At 41.7% G+C, this 24,464-nt stretch overlaps 1 protein-coding gene across 2 annotated transcripts; it reads left to right on the top strand.

The window, feature by feature from the left end:
* The first annotated feature begins 1,908 nt into the window (after nt 1-1,908).
* Nucleotides 1,909-24,162, top strand: jakmip1 (janus kinase and microtubule interacting protein 1). 2 transcript variants are annotated; one of them, XM_022760344.1, is made up of 23 exons: nt 1,909-2,358; nt 8,885-9,194; nt 9,938-10,270; nt 11,075-11,236; nt 12,813-13,031; nt 13,585-13,698; nt 13,937-14,083; nt 14,355-14,525; nt 15,168-15,227; nt 16,571-16,699; nt 16,901-17,029; nt 17,189-17,272; nt 18,307-18,369; nt 19,075-19,173; nt 20,114-20,215; nt 20,304-20,357; nt 20,470-20,535; nt 20,740-20,808; nt 21,087-21,164; nt 22,255-22,464; nt 23,604-23,669; nt 23,883-23,959; nt 24,067-24,162. In XM_022760344.1, the coding sequence occupies exons 2-22, from the start codon at nt 9,039-9,041 to the stop codon at nt 23,931-23,933; spliced, it is 2,562 nt and encodes an 853-aa protein (XP_022616065.1). In that variant the 5' UTR covers nt 1,909-2,358; nt 8,885-9,038; the 3' UTR covers nt 23,934-23,959; nt 24,067-24,162. The 2 variants fall into 2 exon arrangements, with proteins under 2 accessions (XP_022616065.1, XP_022616066.1); XM_022760345.1 differs by lacking the exons at nt 20,114-20,215; nt 20,304-20,357; nt 20,470-20,535; ... (4 more) ...; nt 23,883-23,959; nt 24,067-24,162 and having other exon boundaries at nt 1,918-2,358; nt 12,813-13,025; nt 19,075-19,474.
* Nucleotides 24,163-24,464: the final 302 nt, after the last annotated feature.

The following is a 24,464-nucleotide window of genomic DNA, read 5'->3' as shown; positions in this document are numbered from 1 at the left end:
TGAGTGAAGTAGTTTGGTTTTTCCCAGGAAGAAATCGGCAACTAAGATGCTTGTATAACTTATCCCATGACACATAGTCAGTATACCTTTTCTTTGACACATATCACAGGCTCAGGATGATTTCACCTACCCTCACTTAAACACTTTAATCATCACCAGTATTAATGTAATAACACCTTGGGTTTTTCCTTTATCTAAGGAGGAGATATCAGGAAGCCCTATCACATGGCTATTTATATGGAAAAACGTTCCTTTATTCACTTTCTGAGAACGTTCTCCAGTTTTTCTTTCAGAGGGAGCATGGTGCAAACACAGATTCACAAAATACAATGCTGCCTAAAACAGTGAAACAGTGATACCTCAGGCAAAACAATTAATAGAAACACTCATTACCGTTCCCTGACACACATTCGCTCTCTGAGTCAATTCTTTAGCAAAATAAAACAGGACACACATCCCGCCCTCTCCTCACTGCTCTCTGCCTGCAACCACAATGTTTTTTCACTTTATCACTCCATCTGGGTGTCTGTGTGCTGGCCTCAGCAGGAGCCTGAATGGAGTGCAGCTTAATACTCCAAACTCACCCACTTTGCTTGTCTGCTTTATCTCGCTCAAAAATGTCCCATGCATATAAGTAGCACCCCTGGGACACCAGTTCTGGACAAGTGTACGACCGCTGCAGGAGAGAACATGACATAGATAATTGAAACTCATCCCTGACTATGTGCTCCTCTTCTCCCACTTCCTATGGCCTACGCTGCCCTGCAGCAATAGGCTGCATATGCTGTGATGACGAGTATGGTGTGGCTTGTGAATGGCAGACAGGCAGGCACAGTGTGGGGAAGCAGATCCAGGCAGCTGTGCGTAAGTAATGCATCCTCCAGAATCTGGGTCACACTGGTCTCACACCACTTTCATATTGTCAGATTATTTCACCTACTTTTATGATTTGACGAGTCATTTTGTCCTAGATAAATATTCTGAATTTAGAGGCTGTACCTGTAATTGGAGGTTTTTCAGTTACAGTGCATCACTGTCACAGATGAAGATAAAGACAGAGGGTAATCTGTAGGGATGTTTTTGAGTTTGTGTGATGACGATGATGATGGTAATGATAATGATGTTGGTTAAGCTTTAATAACTTTTACTTGTTTATTACAATGATGCCTGGTAAAAGGCACAACATTGGCTTTTGTACGAAATCTCAGTCATCATCATCATCATCATATAGTGTAAAGTTATTTATCAAATAAAATATAATTATAGCCTAAAATAAATGAATGAAATGAAAGACTATTCATCAAGAGTTATTGGTTGCCTTAATAACATTAAGGCAACTAATAGCGCTCTCTCTCTCTCTAGTATAATGCCAACATAAGGACAAATGAAACACGACTACTTACTTTGCTGAAATAGCTAATATTAAACCCCTTTACAACATAAAAAAACTTGCAGATAAAAGGCAAAGACGTGAGAAGACGGTGTTTTTCACTGCTTTAAAAAAGATATCAGTCTCAAGAATATAGCCTAGGTTTAGTGAATTTTCTTAATTTATTAATTTCATTTTATCTTATTTTATTTAATTTTTTCTTGTTTTATTTTATTTTATTCACAAACAGAAATGTTTTGGTTTCCAGGCTTATTTCCCTCTTTTGTTGATTGATGAAAAGCAAATTTTATAGAATAATATTTGAAGAAACCCCCGTCTTTTTTGTGTTGGTATGATATATACTACAGTATCTGTGCCACCGTACGCCTTGACGCCGCACGTTTCCCCGCAACGCCGGCGTGTCCACGCATTTACCGCGCGCGGTGTCATTCTTGAACACGCAGTCAGGTGTCGCGCTTCTATCACGCTACCGGCGACGCCCGCCCGGCTTTTTTTCACGTTCACGTCGACACGGGCATCGAAGCAGCTTTAATTATTTAACTATTTTTTTTATTCATGTGGATGAAATGTATAGGAACGGATGACGTTGCGCGTGCAGTCCAGTGTGTGTGTGTGTGAGTGTGAGTGAGTGTGAGTGTGTGTGTGTGTGCATGCGTGGGCGTGGAGGAAAATGTCAACGTGCGGCGCGAGAGGAGGGGAAGAAGCCCAGGGCGAAGTGCAGTCTGTAGCTAGAGGATAGTACGCTATTATCAGTGGAAATACAACTTCAGCTGTAGTGTTAACAGGGGGAATAAAGTTGTACATAGTCGCCGTTTGCAGTCAGCTGAGCTCTGCATCTTGTGAGCGGTTGAGGTGAGTTAGAAGTAGCTCCCCACACCGAAGCCCAGCCTCCCTTCCTGGATGTGAAGCGAATTGGACAGCGACGTTTTAACATCGGGCCACTTGTGACCACCGGACCTCCATTTCAGGTAAGTTTGTTCGGTCTGCAACGACAGACAACTTCTGACGACTCGTTTGTAGACAGGCTGCTTTGTCGTTGTGACACACAACCGACATCCGTGTTTCAGCCACCGACCCGGCTTCATCGTGTCTGGGTTTAGGTTTGTGTTTGCATGCTCCCTGTAGCAGCTGCCAAGCCTCATATCGACCCGGACATGGATGTGAATGCCGTGGTTTGGCTGCACGGTGAGCCTGTGTTACATCAGGCCAAAGAGGAAGTATGAAGCGTGGTGATAACGTTACCGGACACTACTGGTTAAAGAAACTGTTTTACTGTCCTCCTCCTCCTTATCTTAACCGTCCCCGAGGATTCAACCTTTACCCGGTATCAGGGAGGCCACCGGTGATATATGGACCACCACATTAGTCTGCGGGCACGCCACACCAGCAATGCTACAAGGCAGTGCTTCACACAGAAACACCAACACATTAGACCGTGCAGTTTGGGTGCAAGGACATCCGACCTCTGTGGCTGGAGGAGGAGGATGCTGCAGCAGCCCCACGCATGTCGCCGTGGGGTGTGGTTGGCAAGCCGGACAGGCAGGCTGTTAGCAGCGATCACTCCAACTGCACTCGACCCTTTAATCTCCCATTTGACAGCTCATTATAGAGCTGGACACAATGCATTAAGCCATCCCAACATCTCCAGCATATCGCTTTACCAAAAGCAGTCCTGTGCCATGCATCCACCCTGCCCATCCGCTGTGTTTTGCCGGCAGGGATGCTTGTCTGTCATAACATTTCTGCTGCTGTAGCAGGCGGCTCTGGAGGCGCGTAAATCTGCCCCAGTGGACAGCCAACATGTGTTACACACTCACTTCTGTTTGATCAGCCTGCTCTGGCTATGCTGCATAACTATAATTCATGCTGTGCTCCTTATATGTGTTGGAAAGCTCTGCTGCAGGTACTGGAGCAAAACTATCATTTGTGTTTCAAAAAAGGTAGGGTCACTTGTCTAGTTATGATTATTTTACATTACATTTTCACCCAGTCCTCAACCCTCCAGTCTCTCTATGTTAGGTAAGATTTTGAGCAGATGAATTCTGCAATTCACTGGTTTCAGACACAGTTTCCCCCCGTTTCTCCCCTCACCCCCTGCCTTTCTCCACTCTCCTCTTACTTAATTAATTTATCCGATTTATTCTTCATTCATAATCCCATCTCCCCATCCATACCCCTGCCTTCCTCAGTGTAACACTTTGAGTGACAGGCTGCTATCAGGATAATCCCTGTGGACTATAACCACAAGTGTATTTCTCTCTTTGCTGTGCTACCTTCCTAATTAACCCTTTCGTGAAGACATACCAGAGTAGTTCATCCTACATTCTTAATGTGAGTGAGGGAGAGAGATGAGTAAATGTCTGCACTGTGTATTAATGTTTATGTGTAAGCCAGAGGGTAAATAGCAACTAGCCAGTACTGACCGATGTGCTGTGTGCTAGTCAGAGAGAGAGAGAGAGAGAGAGAGAGAGGCGAGGTTAATCACATTACTGACTGCACTATCATGCCTTCCTGTGGGGGGAGAGGCAGCCATCACTGTTAACACACACACACACACACACACACACACACAGATGCACCCATGCATGCAAAAGCATACATACACACACAGGCCAAAAACACACAATGCTTCTACAAGAAGAGGCCAAACCGACACATTAATAGTTAAATATCTGTAGCGTAAGCAATAAAAGTAGTAATAGCATAACTGAGTAGTGGTGTGCGTAACAGAGACACAGAGCGAAAGGGAGACTTTTTGTTTATCTGTTTGGGTTGACTAGTCATTGGGGTCAGTAACTTGTAGTCATTCTGCTGGCATAGTACTTTTTAGGTCATATGCTCCACTAGTGTTGCACTTGGCTGGGTTACTCAGCCTCTCAATGGGATCTTTACAGTGTCTTAAGTGTATCTCTAGACTCCTGAGTGTGTGTGTCTGTTTGTGTGGACTGTGGAGGGATGTCTGGAGTGTGGTCAGACCTGCTCTGACAGTCTACACTCTGCTGGTGCTGATATGACTACAATGAGAAGGTGTGTTTCATGTCCGTCCATATGTCGTACTATGAAGCATCAGAACAAATGTGCAGTATAAACAGGAGTGGATCTGTGTTTGTCCACACCCTCATTACTGATATTTAAGATAGACTGAGTAGTGAAGAGTCTAGTGTTTGAGCTCCCATTTGCAGCTCTTTTATGTATTTAATGGGCCTGTATATCTCACTGATGTCTGGTTAATGTTTGACACTCTGTGAGTATGTGTGTGTGTGTGTGTGTGTGTGTATGTATGTGTGTGTGTGGTCTGTGTAGCCTTGAGGAGGTCCATCTGTAAGTGTGTAATAAGAATGTGACCATTGCAAAGACATCTGGCCACCCAACATTTTGTTCTTCATTTATAACCTTTTGTCACTAAGCTAAAGGAAAGAGTTAGCCTTTAAAGTATAATAGTATATATTTTTATATCACAGGCATGTAGTCACAAAAAAGCAGTGAGAAATTACTCAAGCAAATGTAATATAAATGGTACATTTTATAAAAAAAGATTTTTTTGAATGATCTCCATCAATAAGTTTTCACCTCTGCCAGTTAATTTATCAGCAGGATTACACAAAAAGTACAGAACAGATTTGCACCAAATTTGGTGGCGTGATGGGGCATGCGCCAAGGAAGAACCCATTAATTGAGGGCAGATCCAGATAATTTATTATGAATTAGATTTTTTTTTTCTCTGAAGTTTGGTTTATGTTTTTTGACATTGGCCTTGTCGGAGGTCTACGCTCTCTGAGTGCCCTTCTAGTTTATTTTGTGACTGACATTGACTGACATTTGTACTGTGCATGAATTCTTTGTGAAGTCAATGTCTATATTTAACACAACGGGGACATCCCTTGGCACCACTGTCATTTAACAACTGGACATCTCTTAGTGTTACAGAAGTCGAGATTTATTGCACTAATGCCAATACTTATTCGACCACACTTGACTTGTTTTAAATGGATGTTTTAATTAACACAAATAGCAAATGTGAGGTTGTGGCAATTCTGTTAGAAGATTCAACAAGAACTGAAGCGATTGCTCGATTAATCAATTAGGTGATCAACAAGAAATTAGTCTGCAACTCTTTTAATAATTGATTCATTGTTTAAGTTAATTTTCAAGCAGAGATGCCAAATGTGATGGTTGCAGAATTTCATGTGAGGATTTTCTACTTACCCTGTTTTACAGTATATTGCAGTAAATTGAACATCATTTTGGACTGTTTGTTGAACAGAAGAAAAATCTCTGACAAAGTATGACGGGTATTTTTTTTACTATTTCCTGATGTTTTAGAAAGCCCCTTAAACATAACAACATAGAAACATATGATGAATTAAAGTGGAAAAAGGTGTGGTTTGATTTAGTCTAAATCTAATCTATATTCGATTGTATGGCTGTGTTACTAAGATATGCTGCAAACCCGCAGAAAAACAAATGACTAAAAGGCTTCAGGAACACTGCCACCATAAGTCCCAGAGACAGTAATGGGTAATGGGTAATAGGTTTTATTGCCGACTGGCAGGCAGACATGTTTTTTTTTTGGAAGGGCTTCAAACCATATCCAGCTGTTGAAGTAGGTTACTTAAGGGACTCAAGTACTATTGCTACTAAACATTTTCACATCCCACATATCAATCCTTCAACTAAAAGGCAAAACCCAGAAACACCCACCAACCACTGTAATGTTGTAACCCTATACAGACCCATCATTTCACTAACTGAAGACGGATTTCCTGAGGCAGTTATGAAACTACCCATATGTCTGTCACACTTTGTCCAACCTGTTCTGAAAGAAACAAAGTTAGAACATCAGCCAGTGGCAGCCAGGTAGTAGTTTGGACCCTCATTTCATCTTAGATTCGTATACTGTCTTGGTGCTGATGGACACATTTTGTTGCTGACTTTTTTTTGCGTGACCCAAAGAGTCCATTTCTCAAGCAGCAATTACCTTAATTGTGAAACTCCTTGGCTGCTGCAGAGTTTCTTAACCACTTCTTTCTTACAGTCACCCTCAAGTGATTTAGCTCCATTGTTTGTTTAAGCTTATTGTCTCAGTGCAACATTAACTGCGTCTAAATGGGCCTTGAAGGTGCATGATTTTTGTTCCTGTATTATTCCACTTATATAACTCTTTGTGAAATATGACTTGTGATTGATTTGATGAGTCATAGTGATTTTTATGAACGTGGGGCCGTGTCAATAATATATGGGTGTTGGCAGGGATGATTTATACTGGACCGTCAGTTTTGTCTGTTGAAATGTTTTATTTGCACTTTGAGGCTTTCCAGTAGAATATAATGTAGACTTACTGTTTATATTTGGGCTGGACGAGGTAATTTAAGGTCTATGACCTGTGCTGGCTTTTGTTTACTTCTGTGAACATTAAAAGTGCTTGTTAGCTTCTTGGTCCCCCTATAAAATGTTCCAGTTTCCTGGTTTTCCATGAACTATAAACTTTCAGGGTTGGCTCCTGGCTTCCAGCTTAGGAACATATGGCTCCAGGAGGCTTTGTGGGAACTGTGTGAGGTTGCTGGCATATGCATGCATGTTGATCTCAGGAGAAATCTGGACTTATTGCACATGAAACATAAACTACAGCCTATATTTTTGACCAAGAGGTCTGTAGTGATGCAAGCAAAATTTATAAATGAACTAGCTCTGACCTAAAATATGTGAGGGTAAATATGTGAACAAGAAACATTGATATGCAACAAACCACTTAAGAGGTCTCTATGTTGCTTCCAGACGCTGGTAAAATGAACATACACACCTCCTCCCCATATGAAGAAAAACTGTTGAAACCGACCGTCATGCCTTTCAGCCATTTCATGTTGCTACACCTGGTCTCGGATACTGGCACAGACAAGCATAACATGGTGAAAACGGTGGCAGGGTGTTTTTTGCAAATTCCAATAGACATGATTGAACATCAAGTTTATTGACTTCTTGTAAATGAATACATGTCTGTTACTAATGTGAATACGTGTGGAGAGCTTCAGTGCCTGTGTGAATAGATGTCCGCTGTATCTGTCCCTAGTTGTTCTGTTTAAGACTCAGAGAATGTGTGCTTGTGTCAGAGCTCTCTGTGTGTGAATGATCCCTCTCTCCCCCTCTCTCTTTCTGCCTCTGTGAATGAGAGTGAGATCACGGATTGCCTCTCCTCGGTAACATCACCATGTCAGTCAGTGGGGGTGGAGGGATGTAGAGAGGTGGGAGAATGCAAGAGGAGATGGTTGGAGGTTGTTTTTTTTCTGGTAGAGGTCTGCATATTTTTCTCTGTGCTCAAGCTCTTTCCTTCTTCCCTGCCTCTCTCTTATAGGCTTAATCCCATCTCTTTCATTTGTTTCCTCTTCCATTGGCTCCCAACTGTGCGTGCTGTGTAAAAATCCATGTGGAAGAAAGCTTTCCTGCCCCCCAGCATCAGTGCATTTCTGTCTCTCAGTCAACCTCAGCTCAGAGATTGGATCAGATAACAACATCATGTGTGCCTGTACGTGCGTTTTGCAAATGTGCAGCCTCTATACGATGCAATGGTGTGTGTGTATGTGTGTGTGCGTGCACCCTGTCTATGTGTGTGTTTCAAATCCACCGTGAGACTTCTCCTCCCCATCATCCTTTCCTATGAGACGAATACAGTTTTTTTGAGAGCAGGGGTTGCCTTGGTAACTGTTACTGCCATCTGTGTATGTTGTATGAATGGTTGGTAATGTGTGTGTAGAAAAAGATGGCGGCACCTACAATCTTAATGCCTCAGCTCCCTCATTGTTGCATTATTTATTTAACAGTGAGCAGAAAGAGTGGAAGGTTACTGGGTTACAATTCATTCCAGGAAAGAGATTAGAGTCCACTTTCAGCTGAGCGAATGTGTGTCATCTCAGCAACACATCTAGAATAAAATAAGCTAAAAAATACACAACTCTAGCCGGCCTTCAAAAAAAGGCAGAGAGGATACATTAATCATTGATTTAAATCCTTTTGTATTTGCCTTGGTTTGTGTGGTTCAGTTGTACAGTAATGCTAGGCCTGCCCTTTATTCTTTAGCTTGCAGGCCAAGAACACATCATGGAATCTCTGACCAGAGGAATGTCAAGACTCACCACAGTAAAGGATGAATTTATTCATCTACAGAAGGAAAGAAGGGTCCAGTGAGATGTTGGAGGCTAGGGACCATAACCATGGTGGCCAGACACATTTTCATGCACCGTGTAGCTTCTAAGTACAGCCCGGGGACTGGAATAGGATGATGATAAATGACCCACGTGTATATGTTGGAGAGAAGAGGGTGCCAGAGGAGAGTGTAAATGTTAGTCCCAAAAATAGTCTGTTTTCCCCAGCCTGGAGTGTGTCATGTGGCTTGGGTCCAGTGTATTGTGCAGAATAGTTTCGTTAACCCAGTTCTTTTAACACTGACTCACCCTTTTTCCACCTTTTCTGTCTGTTTGTCTGTCTGTCTCGGTCAAACAGAAACTCTCAGCATCCTCCAGCAACGATGTAGACTTGACAACCACATGATGGTGATGCAGGGTCTCACAAGGAGGAGGAGCAGCAACTGAGTCTCTCCTCCATTTTGCCACACCTGGCACTCTTATGTCCGTCCTGACTGGACGGCTAGAGTGCTATGTCATCATCCACACCCCCTGCGGCCCCACCCCTGAAAAAGGGAAGGAAGCCGGAGAAATCGGAGGTGATGGTTGACTCAGTGCAGACCACCAACGAGGAGCTGAGGAGCAAACTCATGGACATCCAGATTGAGCTGCAGCAGGAGCGGGGCAAGGTGAGAGGGAGCAAGAAGAAGTGCAGAAAAATGATGGCAGTGGCAGTAGAAACGTAGTCCCCTTTAGAGGAAGCAGAGGAAGGAGACGGTGGACATTGTTGAAGAATAATTTAGAAGTGATCACTTATTAACGCAGGCTCACAGTCATAAAGTAGAAAATGCTTTTTAGCTGCAGCTAATATTCAATACAAGTACACTTACAAGAAACTGTACTACTTATACTATACTTATAATACTTATAGTAATATATGGTTACTTATAATAAGAGTAACCATACTTATAATAAGAGCTTATTATGCATCCATTTTATTTTGGATAATATTTATCTAGGCTAGCCAGGCTAATGCTAAGTGGCTAGCATTAGTCTGCTTACATGTTTGAATGATAAGCCCTGTTAGAGGTTGAGGAATGATATTAGGCTCGTCCTTTTCCTCTCAAAATGATCCTATGATCCCATGATTTCCTGCCCAACATATTAAATCACTATCTAATAACTGCAGGGACCAGCCATGTAAACAATATCACCCTGTGACTGACTGAGTGTCACCACTGCCTGTGGAGTTTGATGTTTTTTTTTGCTGTCACCCCCTGACCAATCAAAACTTGGTCAACCATTAGGTTTATGGGGCAGCCCTACTGCACACAATCTGGGCAAATGGATGAACACACTGGGGACTGATGATATACTGTAAATCACGATGACTGGTTGACAGGAGTATTCCTTCTTACTGTGTCTCCACCAGGTATGTAAGCTCCGTGAGCGGCTCCAGGAGCAGCGGCAGGCTCGGGAGCTCGAACAACATAAACATGCTGTGGCACTCACTGACCTGCGTGCCAAACTCCATGAAGAAAAGCTACGTGAGATAGCGGCTGCCCGTGAGGCCTTGGCGCGGCAGCATGAATCCGAGCTGGCCCGGGCCATCAAGATCCGGGATACAGAGGTGCAGAGGCTCCAGGGGCTTGTAAACGCACTGAGAGATGGAGCTGCTGATAAGCTCAAAAATGCTCTTCTTGGAGAGGCTCGGGAGGAGGCCAGGAGGGCTTTTGATGGGGAGAGGCTAAAGCTACAGCAGGAGGTAAATGATAGCATGCATATAAGCGACAGTAATGCAGTATTGATTATGCTTCCAAAATACATTGTGGAAAAATATGGAAGTAGGACCTGTGATATCACCTAATACACTGAGTATAATCCTAATCCTAATGCTGCTTTCACACCATATCTAGTTTGTTCTTCCTTTCACAAAGTAGAGCTCAGCCTAATGTACCTCAGATCTGTCTGCTTATTGTCAATACAGCAATGCCAGTAAGCACTCAACATTGGCATCAACTGTCAGTTGTAATGCCTGTAATGGTGTTTCTTTCATATTAGGGCTTTGACCACACAAAACTGTCAAACAAGTGTCGTGGATTGAATATTTTCTGAGGGCATTGTATGTTGTTCTCAGATAAATAAACAATTTTTTTGTGGAAAGTTGTCATTCTGAGGACATTATGTGAATGTACATGTGCATATATACATACTTTATGTGTGTGTCATTGTTGAGTGTTGATGTGGGACTGGGTAAACCTTTGTAAATTCACTGCTGAAAAACAGGAAGCAGGATGGAAAAGCCTGTTGCCAAGCTATTGTTTCACATTAGCCTTCCAAACAAACAGGGCATCTATCATTACAGCTGTTTAATGGGATGGGACACGTGTTTATAAATGCCCGAGTATCACTCTCTTTGTTGTTTTTGTGTGTATCAATATTATTGTGTGTGTGTGTGTGTCTGTGTGTCTGTGTGTCTGTGTCTGTGTCTGTGTGTCTGTGTGTCTGTGTGTCTGTGTCTGTGTCTGTGTCTGTGTCTGTGTGTCTGTGTGTCTGTGTGGTCTTTTAGATCCAGGAACAGAAGACAGCCAGGAAGCAGGCTGAGGAGGCGCTGGCAAATGCTCTGCAGGCTGATAAAGCAAAAGCAGCAGATCTCCGCACAGCTTACCAACAGCACCAAGATGAAGTTCATCGTATCAAACGAGACTGTGAGAAAGACATCCGCCGACTGGTGAGACCACATGCTGCTGGGAAGCATAACGTTATCTAAAGTGGCCACCAGCTAAGTCTTGACATAAAAGCTACTAAATTAAAATATTGCCAAAAGACACTGTTGATGGTGACTGTAATATTTCATAGATGCTACTCATCAGATAATCAAAACTTAGAAATTATTCAGTACATTTAACATTTATTTACCTTTCCATGCCAGTTAACAAATTCATATTTAGAGTGTCAACATACCAAGACTGTCTAATATATCTTAAAAACTCAAATATTGATCATTAAATAAGTAGTTATGATGTAACATTTAATTACTTATTAAATGTTTTACACGGAAAAACTGAGCTAATCTGCCTCATCAGGACTGTGTGTGGTTTGACCATGACTGTGGCTCGGCAGAATAAGCAAACAATCCCATAACTATCATGACATTTAAATTAAAATGTTGTTAAATCCTAACTGGTGCAAAACACACAGATTGAGAAAATAGTTTTTCAGGTCCTTTAAAATTTAAGACCATATATGATTACTTCCCTGCATACCTCTATTGGAAAGAAAAACATGTCCTGTTATGTCCATCACAATGAGTTGACCTCAATTAAATTACATAATAGGAGGCTGTAATATATACTATGAAAAGACAGAGCTTACACTGCCCTATAAACCATATATTATTATTCCTCAGTGATAAGTTAGCTTGACAAATCCAGCAGCTGTTATTTTCATAGTCCTTCTCTGTCCCAACCATATTTGAATATCACCAAAGTCCCTCACACACCGACATCTGTTTTCCTGTTTCTGAAGTTCAGTCCCAGCCCAGAGTTTATCTCGTCATCGTGGCAGTTGGAGGCTAATTGCTGCACTGTCTATCTCACCATGTGGTGCTTATCTGCCAAAATAAAACACTGTATACATGCTGTTACTCATTAACCTATTACATACAGTAGGGCTACAATAACAGGCATCATTGTTAGCAAAGGAATGTTTGAGACTTAATATTTGGAAACGGAGGAGTAAATGGATAAAGCGTGGCTGTAGGATGGATATAGGCAGTGCAGGAAATACCAGTGTTAAAGAGCTAAATGTGATGGGAAGTAGAAGTTGGAACATTTGTCAGAAGAGGCTGTGTGACATAGAGCAAGAACAAAGCTCCATAAATTAATCAGAGCTGGAGGACACTGTGTTAAAAGCTAAAACACTGTCACTCCCTCATTCTGTTCTCGGCCATTGGAGCATAGATCTTGTCAGACTGATGGAGGAGACTGTGGGTCATAGGAGTAAGAACTTTATTACACTTAGCCTAATTGTTCACACTAAAATCAACAGAACAAAAACAAACTTTATTAAACAAGATACACACACACATTGGTGTTAAAAGTGAAATAATAGCTCAAGATCAATTTGTGATGAATTTCATAGAGTATCTCCAGCATGATCACAGAAATACCTGAAGTAAATAGTGTCATTTATTATGATATTTATTATTATATTTTCAGTAATAATAATGTGGGCTGTTACTAAGTTTAAATTTAAAACTGTCTGACCACCATTCACCACCCTGTTGCTATTCATCCCCCTTGTAGATGGATGAGTTGAAGGCAAAGGACCGGGTGGTGTGTGCTCTGGAGAGAGAGTTGGGGGCGCAGGCAGGCTACGCCCAGAAGCTTCAGCTCCAGAAGGAAGCCCTGGATGAGCAGCTGGGCCAGGTACGAGAGGCTGAGAGACACAACCACGGCAGCCCAAAGAGAGAGGTGGTGCCTGGGCTAGGAGACAACACAGACTTGCTTAACAACCAGGTAAATGCAGAAACAAGACCAAATGTACACATATGCATCTGAATGTGTGCATGAAGGCCTGAATACACTTGTAATGTAACAGGAACTCTGAAATGTGCACAATCATTTCATTCCTGATTAAAGCTTTTATTGGACTTTAAAACTTTGAAACATTAAACTTTATCTGTAGCACTATTCTGTTTGTGTTTCTCTAGCAGGTCTTCTACCCCACCATTTTAGTTTTTAAGGAAATTCAGGGACACCTGTAGACTTTGAGTGAATCTATCATTTGTTTCTATGGACATGTAAGACTACCTATCATATTAGAGGTCTCCACACTCTACTGTATATCTGCCCACTCAGTCACAAATGCACTTACAGCTCATATATTCATGAGAAGCATGTGGATATACTGTGTATACTGCACAGGTTCACATTGACACTGTGACATGCCAACTCATCCATCATCCAATCACACCCCCTCTCCCATCCATCTCCATTACCTGCCTGCCTGTCTGCATGTTTTCCCTTTGTTCAGTTTTTGTCTTCCTCCTCTTCTCCTCTCCCCCCTGCTCAACAGGAGGTGGAGGAGCGTGACACGAGGAGGTTCCAGCTGAAGATTGCAGAGCTCCACTCGGTCATCAGGAAGCTGGAGGACAGAAATGCACTGCTGGCCGACGAGCGGAATGAACTAGTGAGGAACACACATGCAGAAGTACATACGTGCAGTGATTATAGGCATGCAAAGTGTGGCCAGATATACACATATAAAAACAGATAAACATACAGTACATGCCTATGAAAGCTGTATTAAAACATCTCATTTTCTAACTCCAGCCCTGATCTTTTCTCTCCTGCTCAAACTTTGTGTGACTAGAGGGGAAGACTTAAGATTACAATGTTTCCCTCCCCTGTTTCCTTCCTCTGTCCAGTTAAAGCGAGTCCGAGAGGCAGAGAGCCAGATGAAGCCCATGTTTGAGAAGAACAAGCGCCTGTCCAAGAAGAATGACGACCTCTTGCAAACGCTGCAACGCATGGAGGAGAAACTCAAGAACCTGAGCCGAGAGAACGCTGAGATGGTGAGCTGCACCCGGCATGTGGTTTACCTCTGCTCTCTGTCGTCTCCCTCTTCTTTGTAGTTAAAGATGAATTCACAGTTCAAATATTAGTAGAAAATAACAACTATTTTAGCTTTCATCTGTTGAGGAAAAGGGGTTTTGTTGTGGTACTTTCAGTGTCACTGAGAATTTAATTAAAATAGAAACAGGACCTCTAGTGGCCATTTGAGGAAAAGCATGAAATAATTCTCTTCAACCACATTTGGCCTCTCCTTCTCTGTCCCTCCCTCAGAAGGAGAAAGCCTCCTCCTCTCGACCACCCTCACAACAACAAGCCATTCAACCGCAGCTCAAGCGGCCGAGCTCCCTGACAGACCTTAGCCATGCCCACGAGGAACAGGAAGTGGAGTTCCTCAAGCTGCAGGTTGCTGAGCAACGTGGCATCATTGACGAGCTCACGCAGGTCAGGATTTTACTCAAACCACCAGGACTGATGCCTGTTATACCTTTTACATACAGATTTCATCCATTTCTTCGATTTTGCCCTGCCCAAAGTCAGGGCATCGCATTGCGAAAGTATTTAAAAACCCCCAATTGCTGCTCCTCTCTGCCTTTTGGATCCCTCTGGATTATGAGAATAAGTTATATATTTTCAGGAGGCTCAGTGGTTGGGTATGGTGGAAAGTGTTTTTAGCTTCCACAAATGTCTACACAATCTCAAATTCAGCAGAGATTGTCTCATTTATTCATCTTCTCCCATTTTACCCTCCCACATTATTGTCTTTACCTTCCCATCACAGCCCGACTCGTCACAAGGTGCTAATTCCCTCATTTTCTAGAGCTTCAACCCACATGCTTTATTCCTGTGATGCTATTGTTTGCTGTCCACCATTAGCAATTAATCTCAGTTATCGGAACAGTTTGGTTTTCATTTTCTTATGTTCTCCTTTCACCCTGAAAGTTGAAGAAACTGAAAAAATGGACACTGCTGCGTGAAATAATCTGATGACAGTTAATGTCTTGACTGAATTGTGTGAAGGTTGTGCAGCTGATTGAGGCATGTCTGAATCTCAAGTCTGTTGATCTGCTCTGTGCTTGTTTTTAGGAACGTGATCGTTTGGTGATGAGCAAAAAGAACAGGAGGAAACCTCTCAAACTGACAAAAGTAAGTGTCCGTGAGTGTTTTAAAAACTCTGTTAACCCAGTGGTGTGTAACTAACAACTACCCTGTCTGTGCTTGACTGATGCTTAAACACTGTTTTCACTTGATCGTGTGTGTGTGTTTGTGTTTAATTGGGCTCAGGAGACAATAATGACAGTATCCCTCACAGCTGGGAGCATCACGCTGAACACGTGCAACTTCTGCACGAACCATGCCAAGCTGATGGAAAAAAAATGTTCTACTAGTGTATATTTTATTTTATTTTAGGACCGTGAATACATTAATGAAAAAAACTACAAGCTTCATTTGTGAGCAGCAGTTTGCATCTTTGTTTATCTGTTCTTCCTTGTGTGAGAATAAAGAGAGAAGGGATGACAATAACAAATTGGGTGAGGTGAGGTGTGTTAGAAAAAATAATTGCTGTGATACTTGTGTGCATTTGAGTGTGCATGTTTGAGCTAATACCTCAGGGAACATTTTAAGCCCGGTGATGTTGCTATGAGGAGGACTGTCTTATCTCTCTCCTGCTGGAAGCAGTTTGTCACCTTGGCGAGGTGGATGCAGGTTTGGTCAATGCACCTTGGCTCTTGGACTTGCACCCAGAAATCTGTTTCTCTTTTTGGGAATTTAACACAGCAGCAGATTTCATGAGCACAGAGACAAAAAAACTCTGAAGCTTGCCTTTTGATTTTTCTGCAGGAGTAGTTTGATTGTAACCAGAGGCTTTGTTGTCAGCTTTTCCATTTTGTGTAGGAGTGCGACGGAAAGCAGTTGTGCTTTGTGGACAGGCCTGCAAAGCGCTGTATAGATCAGCTGGTGTAGTCCATATATAATAAACGTAATCTAGGGGTTTGTTTATAGTTACTGTTTTTCTGGTAGCACAATGACGGAGTACATCCTCTTTATCCTCTACTTCTCTTCCTTCATTTGCCTGTGTGCCTTGGTTTGCCTTTACTTCTCTGGTTGCCAGGAGATGACTTATAAACATGATGGTAAGGACTCTGAGGTTTGGAAAAGTTAATACAAAGAAAGAAGTAATGGACATGCCGAGACTTGATCTGATTTGCTTAAAACTGAGATCAGCGAGAGAGTGACAGTACCTGGATTAGACAAAATGTTATTGAATTAACTATTACTGTTCAAATGGAAGCATTTTTGAAACTTAATCATACGTGTGGTGTATTAGAAACTTAACTGACTTCAAAATGGGAATTATGTCATTTGAAATCAGGTGCGATACAATCTGGTTGAATGTTTGACAGACAGACTGGCTTTCTATAAAAAATGTATGTAAGGTTTTGATTTAACAATGTGCAAATCCTCTACTCCTCTACTCCTCACTGCAGAGGCATGTTGTGGAGACGTATTTTGGATTTGATGAGGAGTCCATTGACTCTGAGACATCCTCTCTCACCTCCTATAACACTGACCTCACTGACCGCACACCTGCCACCCCAGAGGAAGATTTGGAAGAGGTAAGAAAATGAATTGTCTACATTGAATGAAATAATTTCAACTATATTCTATTTTTCAGTCAGCCGAAAGATGTGCTGCATAAATTTTGAGATAACTTGCCAAAAATAAGGAAGGACATTGAAAAATAATTGACAGAATCAGAGATAAGTTAAGGTAAAGGTTTGTGTGTTAGTTTCACCCTGTCCTCCTTGGTACCACAGAGTGTTTCCCGTGAGGAGTCAGAGCTTCGTTTCCGTCAACTCACCAGAGAGTACCAGGCTCTTCAGCGGGCGTACGCCCTCCTGCAAGAGCAGACTGGGGGCTCTCTGGATGCTGAGAGGGAAGCCAGGGTTTGTAGCATCACTTTTAATCTCTCTGCCTCCTTTACCATTCCCCTAGTAGTTAGAGTTTACACATTTTGCAGCAGTACCTCGGAAAGTTTTCAGTTTCTATTCTGCTTTTGTCTGATTTGCAATCTGGTCCCTGATGGCTGACCTTCCCTCCCACAGACACGTGAGCAGCTGCAGTCAGAGCTCAGCAGCTGCCAGGCCAAGATCGTTGACCTGGAGAAGGCCTTGGCAGAGAGGGGGCAGGTAACAAAGACAAGGGATGGGGACAGGAGCTCTGTGGTCCTGCTCTCACTGGCCCTCCTGCATGTCTGTCTGGCTGCTCTGCTCCTGGGCTGGCGCTATGCCGACCAGGTCTTCCGCAGAATCCTGTAATGTCACTTCCTGCATGCGTGGTGTCACAGCTCTGTGCCTGCATGCTCTGCCTCACCCTCTGTCCTTCATGTTGTTGGTTATGTTTCTTGTTGGGTCTTTCTGTGCGGTCGACCACAGAGAGGAGGCCTAAACACTTTGATTCCTGTCAGCTATGAGTAAATTAATATACAAGATCTTAATCTAGTAATATCTCACATATTTCTGAATATGAAAATACACAGTTTACATTGATTTTAGTTTATTTAATTTGTCATCATGAAACATTTTGGTCTAAGAACTAAGCCAAACCTTTTCATGCGTAGAAGAAAAGCCTTGCCTATTTTGTCAAAACTACGTATATTTAAAGAAATAATTACTTTGAGCAAGGCAATAATTATAAATACTATAAAGAATATCATGAGGAACACTAAAACTATTATGATGCATTATATCAATACTCTTAGTTTCTTCATTTGTTGTCAAATTGTTTCTTTGTGTTACTGCATTTTTACTGCCTGTTGCCTGTTCCACTCTGGCTTGATCCAGCTCTGTTATTTTGATTTGCTGCTCTGCTGTTTTTCAGCTCAGATTGCCTTCTGCTCCTCCTGTTACTGTGAACTCTGGATGACTGTGAAGTCAGCTCTTTTTTCCTCTGTTATCTCAGGAGTGGGCTCTATTTATTTCTCTTGATCAATAAACTTATGCTACCGCCACTCTGTTCCTGTCTGTTTGTGTCTATGTTACATTTGCATGCGTCATTTGTAAATACAGTAGATATGTCACATGTGTTACCTGTAGGTTTTGAGTTGGCTGATTGTGTTACTGACTGTTTTGTTCATTACACGTGGTTGTCGGGATCCTTTCCTTCCTTTCCTGTTCTTGCTGGTGTCATTTCTTGCTGATGTTGTGTTTGGTTGTTATGGCAGGATTCAAAGTGGGTGGAGGAGAAGCAGTACTTGCTCAGGACCAACCAGGAACTTCACGAGAAGGTAGATTGCATTAGCATATACTCAGTTTTAATGCATCACTTTATTGCCAGCATAGATACTGTGTCAAGATGTCAATGCATCTTCTGTACTTAGCGTCAATCAGGGCTGAATTTCTCAACACTAGTTGTGACGCAGTACCTGAGTTACGGTACCGATACAAAAACTATGCTTTACTATGAGAAATATAAACATATATTTATATATTTTCTATAACTCCTGTTTTTCTTTAAAAGAACACACACACACACACACACACACACACACACAAACATACATATATATATATTTGTGTGTGTGTGTGTACATATATAAAACAGCAACTGTTTGAGCAAAACATTATAAAGAAGAGTATGATTGCATGAATGATTTCAATACTCTGTGCTATTGACACATTTAACGCAGTATCAAAACTTTTAGTTAACTTTAGTTCAATACTCACAGCAAGTGTTAATTCTGTGGATACAAGGGAAACAAAGCAATACTACTCAGCACGTCCTCAATCTGTGGAGAAAGGGGAAATTACAGTAGAGTAGATTCAATGCTCCTACAGAGATTGTAAATTTGGGATCACACTTGCTTGCTAATTCAAATATGTAAAATACAACTCCAGGACATCCAATATCCTTAGTAACTAGTTTTAAATCAGTGAAAACACTCCATACTATTTCATTTGTTTTACAAAGATGTGCATGTGTGTGTCCATAGATGTGTGCGTTGCAGCAGGCGGAGTCGCGGCTGCAGGCTGAGGTTCAGGATGCTCGAGACCAGAATGAGCTACTGGAATTCAGGGTGCTGGAATTGGAAGTAAGAGACTGTACCAGCGTCAAACTGTCACCAGGAGGCGACAACAACAATGTCAGCTCAAGACGCAAGACCTACATACAGTGACTCACCAGACAGACAGACTGACTGACTGACTGACTGAGAGACAGACTGTTCACTGAAACTCACTTGAGTCCCCCTCTGTATGCATCTGTGTTTCCTTGTTTTGCATGGCAGCTGTGTATTTACCCCCCTCCACTGAACTGGAATATTTCTTTAAATGAAAGAATGTTGTGTTAAGATGAATATAATTTTTAATTGAATAAAAATGTATTTAAGTTCACCATCCATTCCCATCTTTGTTCATTTTGTCTCTCATTTTTGCATGTCCTGAGTTTTGTTTTCTGAATGAACAGCTGTGGCTAATTAATAATTAAGGACATATTAAGAGTGAGGTGTATTTTGGGTATTTTTATTGTTATATATTATTAAGTTATATATACATGTGCCGGAAAAAGTCAAGAAACTTACACAGAGATCTAATTGTATTTTCTAATAATAATAATTGCATCACCATCATTCAATCAATAAATCATATCAGTTGATTTTGAATCTGTATATGTAGCTTTCCTGCCTGAATTTGGACATTCATAAGTTTCAGCATGTGTTTTGAATCCCTTTTTTGGTTTGGTTTGGTTTTATTATTTAAATCTATGGGTTTCCACCTCCCTCATTTTGGCAGATCCTGGCCATGTTTTGAGTGTCATGTAAGTAAATCCCACATTCACTCCCATTTCCACTCTTTTACATTCAGTACCTGTCATTCACATTTTGTGTCTCACTGCTCACCACCAGTGGCTCAGTGTGATGAACTTTAACATTATTGTAGGACTGGTCGAAACCTTGTTAGTTCTGCTGAAAGGACTATGTTTTACTCTAGGTGTGTGTATGTGAGTATTAACATTATATGTACCCCCTGTAGGAGAGGGAGCGCAGATCTCCTGCCCTCAATCTCCACATGTCTACGTTCCCTGAGAACAGCAGCAGTGCCCTGCAGATCTACTGCCACCAGGAGGGGATCAAGGTGAAAACTTATTCACAAAACCCAGACTTTTTTCCTATAAGGCTCTTTTACACTGTCGGTATCATGTCTGGTTTTGACCTCTGTGCAGGATGTAATCATTCCTGAACTGATGAAGAAACTGGACATCCTGGGGGATAATGGGGTGAGTTCAAACACACTGTTGGAGTATAATATCTATTAATAGATACTTAAAAAAAAAAAACTCAGCCATAGTTGTAATTTCTGATAACTCTACCTCCTTATATTTTCTGTAGAATCTCAGAAATGAAGAGCAAGTTGCAGTGATCCAGGCAGGGACAGTGATCTCTCTATGTGAAAAGGTCAGTCTCTCTAACGTGGTGTATTTTTACTGACACACAGTGGGCACGCATTGCTATAACACTTCATTTATTATCAATAAAGCCACTACGTTTAGTCATTTTTGTTAAGGTAAATATGGATGAAAGTAGTACAGTTTTTTTTTTTTTTGCTTTGATGAAAGCATTAATCCTTTATCCAATTTTGACCCAATCCTCCCTGTACAGTGGTTGAAAAAAATAGATAGCACAGAAGCTGCTCTCACACAGAAGATGATCGACCTGGAAAATGACAAGGTAAAAAATCAATTTACCGTAAGAGTACATCCATCAATTAATTTACCGTTAGAGTACACAAATCTTCAATTGTTTTCACTGTGTCGGATGCATATGCTTGACCTTCCCTCATTATATACACAAAACAAACTATTTATCTGCATGTTCTGTTTCTGCTGTTCTAATGTCAAAAAGCCTATCCAGACTGTAAAGTGTAACACACATGGTACACACTGATTCTACTACCATTCACATGTGATACTATGCCCTGTATTATATTTTGTCACGTCTTGTTGCAGGAGCTGTTCAGTAAGCAGAAAGGATTTCTCGAGGAAGAGCTGGACTATAGGAAGCAAGCCTTGGACCAGGCCTACATGGTATGGAGCCTGCGGCAGTATGACCTGTCCCCTTTATACAGAGGATGGCCAAAGCCACTCTAATAGACAAAATGCACCCATTTATATTAATAACAACATTCACCAAGGTTGTGTACAAGGCATAATGGTTCATGATAAAAATGATTCAGGAATGCAGGGGTGCAACATTATCATTCCAGCATGACACATAAACGTTTGGGATCCCATTAAACATCATGAATGCAACATGCTCCATGAAGGTCAAATCTGTCAGATTGTGTCGGGATACTGCATCTTTTAACCACTGAAGTCTAAATTCTGCAAACAATCTAAGAAAACAAATTGGCCGGGGTATTTGGCCTCTTGTTAATTGGCCTTCTCCTTTATCTCCATAGAAGGCCCATCACTGATTTACTCCCTTAAATTGCAGAAAATTTAGAGATATAATGTCTCTATGAATATTCTGTGTAACTTGGTTCAAGTGGCCACCTGGTGAAGTTAAAGAAAAATTCTAGACAAAGAGGTTTAATACAATTTCAAATCTGAGATTTGTTAGCATGAATGATCTTGAAACATTGTCCCCTCCCGCTGGCTTACATAGACTGTACCCAGAAAACAGTTAAACTTAGGCCACTCTCCATATAACTCTAACCATTTTATTGGTCAGTTTTGGTGTTGGTTTGTGTTTATGGTCCCACTTTATATTGTGTTGGTGAAAGCATGCTTTTTTACATGGTAACTTTTCTGGAAGAGTTGGGCATCAGAATAAAAACATGGTTTGTGTTCTTAATATAATGAAGTTACCATGTGAAAGCCAAGTCTAACACCCAACATGAAGTGGAACATTGTTCTCCATATCTGCCATGGTCACAGTGGTGTGTGTGTGTGTGTGTGTGTGTGTGTGTGTGTGTGTGTGTGTGTATGTGTGTCTGTCTGTGTGTTTGCGTGCGTGTGCGCGCGTGTGTGCATATGTGTATCCGTCTGTGTGCGTGTGCCTCCATGTGTGCGCTTGTGCATGCCTGTGTGGATTTCTGCATGCGCATGTGCACGTCCGGGTGTGTGTGTATGTATGTATGTGTGTTTGTGTATCTGTATGTGGGTGGCTGTGCAGAGGATCGAGGAGCTGGAGGCCACGCTGTATAGCGCTCTGCAGCAGGAGCAGCCGGCATGCCGAGCGGTGGCCGAGTCGCTGACAGACAGGCAGAGGGAGGAGCTGAGGCTAGCCGTGGACAAGCTGCGGCGTCAGATTCTCCGGCAGAGCCGGCAGTATGACAGTCAGATCTTACAGGAGCGCATGGAGCTCCTACAGCAGGCCCAGCAGGTAAGGCTTATAACAAATTGAGTCAGGTTACTGAGCCCTACCCACCCTAAATCTGACCCCTGGTACCTGTCTGAGTCGTTTGAACCCACCAGACCTCTGGTGCTCTGAAAAAGATGCAGTATCCCTGTGTGTGGTGCCTGTAATTCTACCTGTAAGTGCATATGTAGAAGTGGACAAGTGAGAAAATGAGACAGAGCGACTGTGTGTGTGTGTGTGTGTGTGTGTGTGTGTGTGTGTGTGTGTGTGTGTGTGTGTGTGCGCGTGCGCGCGCCTGTGTGCGGGTGCGTGTGTGTGTGTGTGTGTGTGTGTGTGTGTATGTTTGTGTATATCATTGTGATCTGAATACCCCCCCACTCCTTCAGTATCCCTCCACACTGCAGCCCTCACAGTAGTTTTACACCCATGGCTTGTACAGTACATTATTCATTTACCACATCAACAACCACAACACCTTAAACCTCATTTGAATGAGCTTACTAACATTATTAATCAACCCATGAAATACAAACTAACTAATCAAAATGCTTGTAAAAAATCTAAAGATGGAAATAAGGAACATAATCTTCAGTTTAGGCCAGAAATCATAGTTTTAATGGGACACCAACACTGTATATTTGTAACTAAGACCTGATCGATTTTCTCAATTAAACTTAGTAACTGGACTTATATTTGAACATTTGCCTATACCTCTGCTGCAACATTCAGCATCGGCCAAGATTAATTAAACAGATGACATTAAATTCAAAAACTTGTCCTGTCCTAGTGAATTTGCATGAGAATTTGTATTTTTCCTTTTTTCTGTTCACGCAAATGTGTTGTGAATAAAGAGTAGTCAGAGAATAAGCTGCTCAGGTTGAAAGTCTCACAGATGGACTCACTTCTACTGTTCACACTTAAAGCTGCTCTTCAGTTGCCATGGGAGCCCATTCTTACCCAACACAGCTACCATGGAGACAGAGGGCATGATGGGTAGGAGGCAGACTATTTGGAGTAGTTACAGGAATAGCTGGAGCATGGTCTTATTAACTGTTTATCATCTGCTTCTTTTTGTGCGTGAAGGAATGACTGTGGCCGAATGGTCTTAGTTTTATATTTGAACACAAGTTGACCAACTAACCTCTTATGTCTTTGCATTGCAGAGAATTAGAGAGCTCGAGGACAGGATTGACTTGCAAAAGAGGCAAATAAAGGAAATAGAGGAAAAGGTACATATTCACATTTTATTTGTTTCTTTCTGAGAAGCTTTCTGTCATGGTTGGTAGTCAAAGTGTGAACTAAAACTGGACAAGGCAAGAGAGAATGTGAGGGAGTTTGCATCCAATGTACTGATGTTGTGTGTTATTGTATAAAGTTTTTGACACCATTTTTCTTCTCTCTCTTTTTTTCACCTGTTTATTAAACCCCTTGTGTTCCTTTAGTTTTTGTTCCTCTTTTTGTTTTTCTCTTTAGCATTTATTCTTTGGCCTTAATGAAAGTGACCATGGACCCACATCAGGTAGCACCTTCTATTCACTGTATCATATCAGTATTTGACACAGTTATGGTGCTGATAGGAAGGTCAATACTGGAGAAGCATTTTAAAAATGTTTTTCTTTTTTTTAGGTGTTAAGGTGCTGTGGAGGCAAGCGAGGATGAAACAAAACCTAATTGTTTTTTATGCATTTGTAGACAGCTCATGAAAACCCTATGGCCTTTTTCATAAATGTGCACTTTTGCAGAAGACCCTTACCTGGAATGCAAACATATTTGAAAATGTAATAAATAACTAGATATACATAAGATTAAAGTGAAATTTATTTATGAATTACATCTACTGTAGTGGTACATGGACCTAGAACATAAAACCCTAACTCCTCTGTGAGAGGAAAACACATGGATTTACTGAGAGAAAACTCTGAATCAGAGGATTTATTTAAGGTAGAAGAGCCACAGCCTCAGTTCAAGGAATGGCCAGACGGACAATGGACAAGGAGAGATGGAAGGAGGACAGGAAAAGTGAA

This window comes from Seriola dumerili, unplaced genomic scaffold (genome assembly GCF_002260705.1).
Source record: "Seriola dumerili isolate Sdu_G_001 unplaced genomic scaffold, Sdu_1.0 BDQW01000331.1, whole genome shotgun sequence".
Lineage (NCBI taxonomy): Eukaryota > Metazoa > Chordata > Actinopteri > Carangiformes > Carangidae > Seriola > Seriola dumerili.
This window is presented reverse-complemented; position numbering and strand designations above follow the sequence as displayed.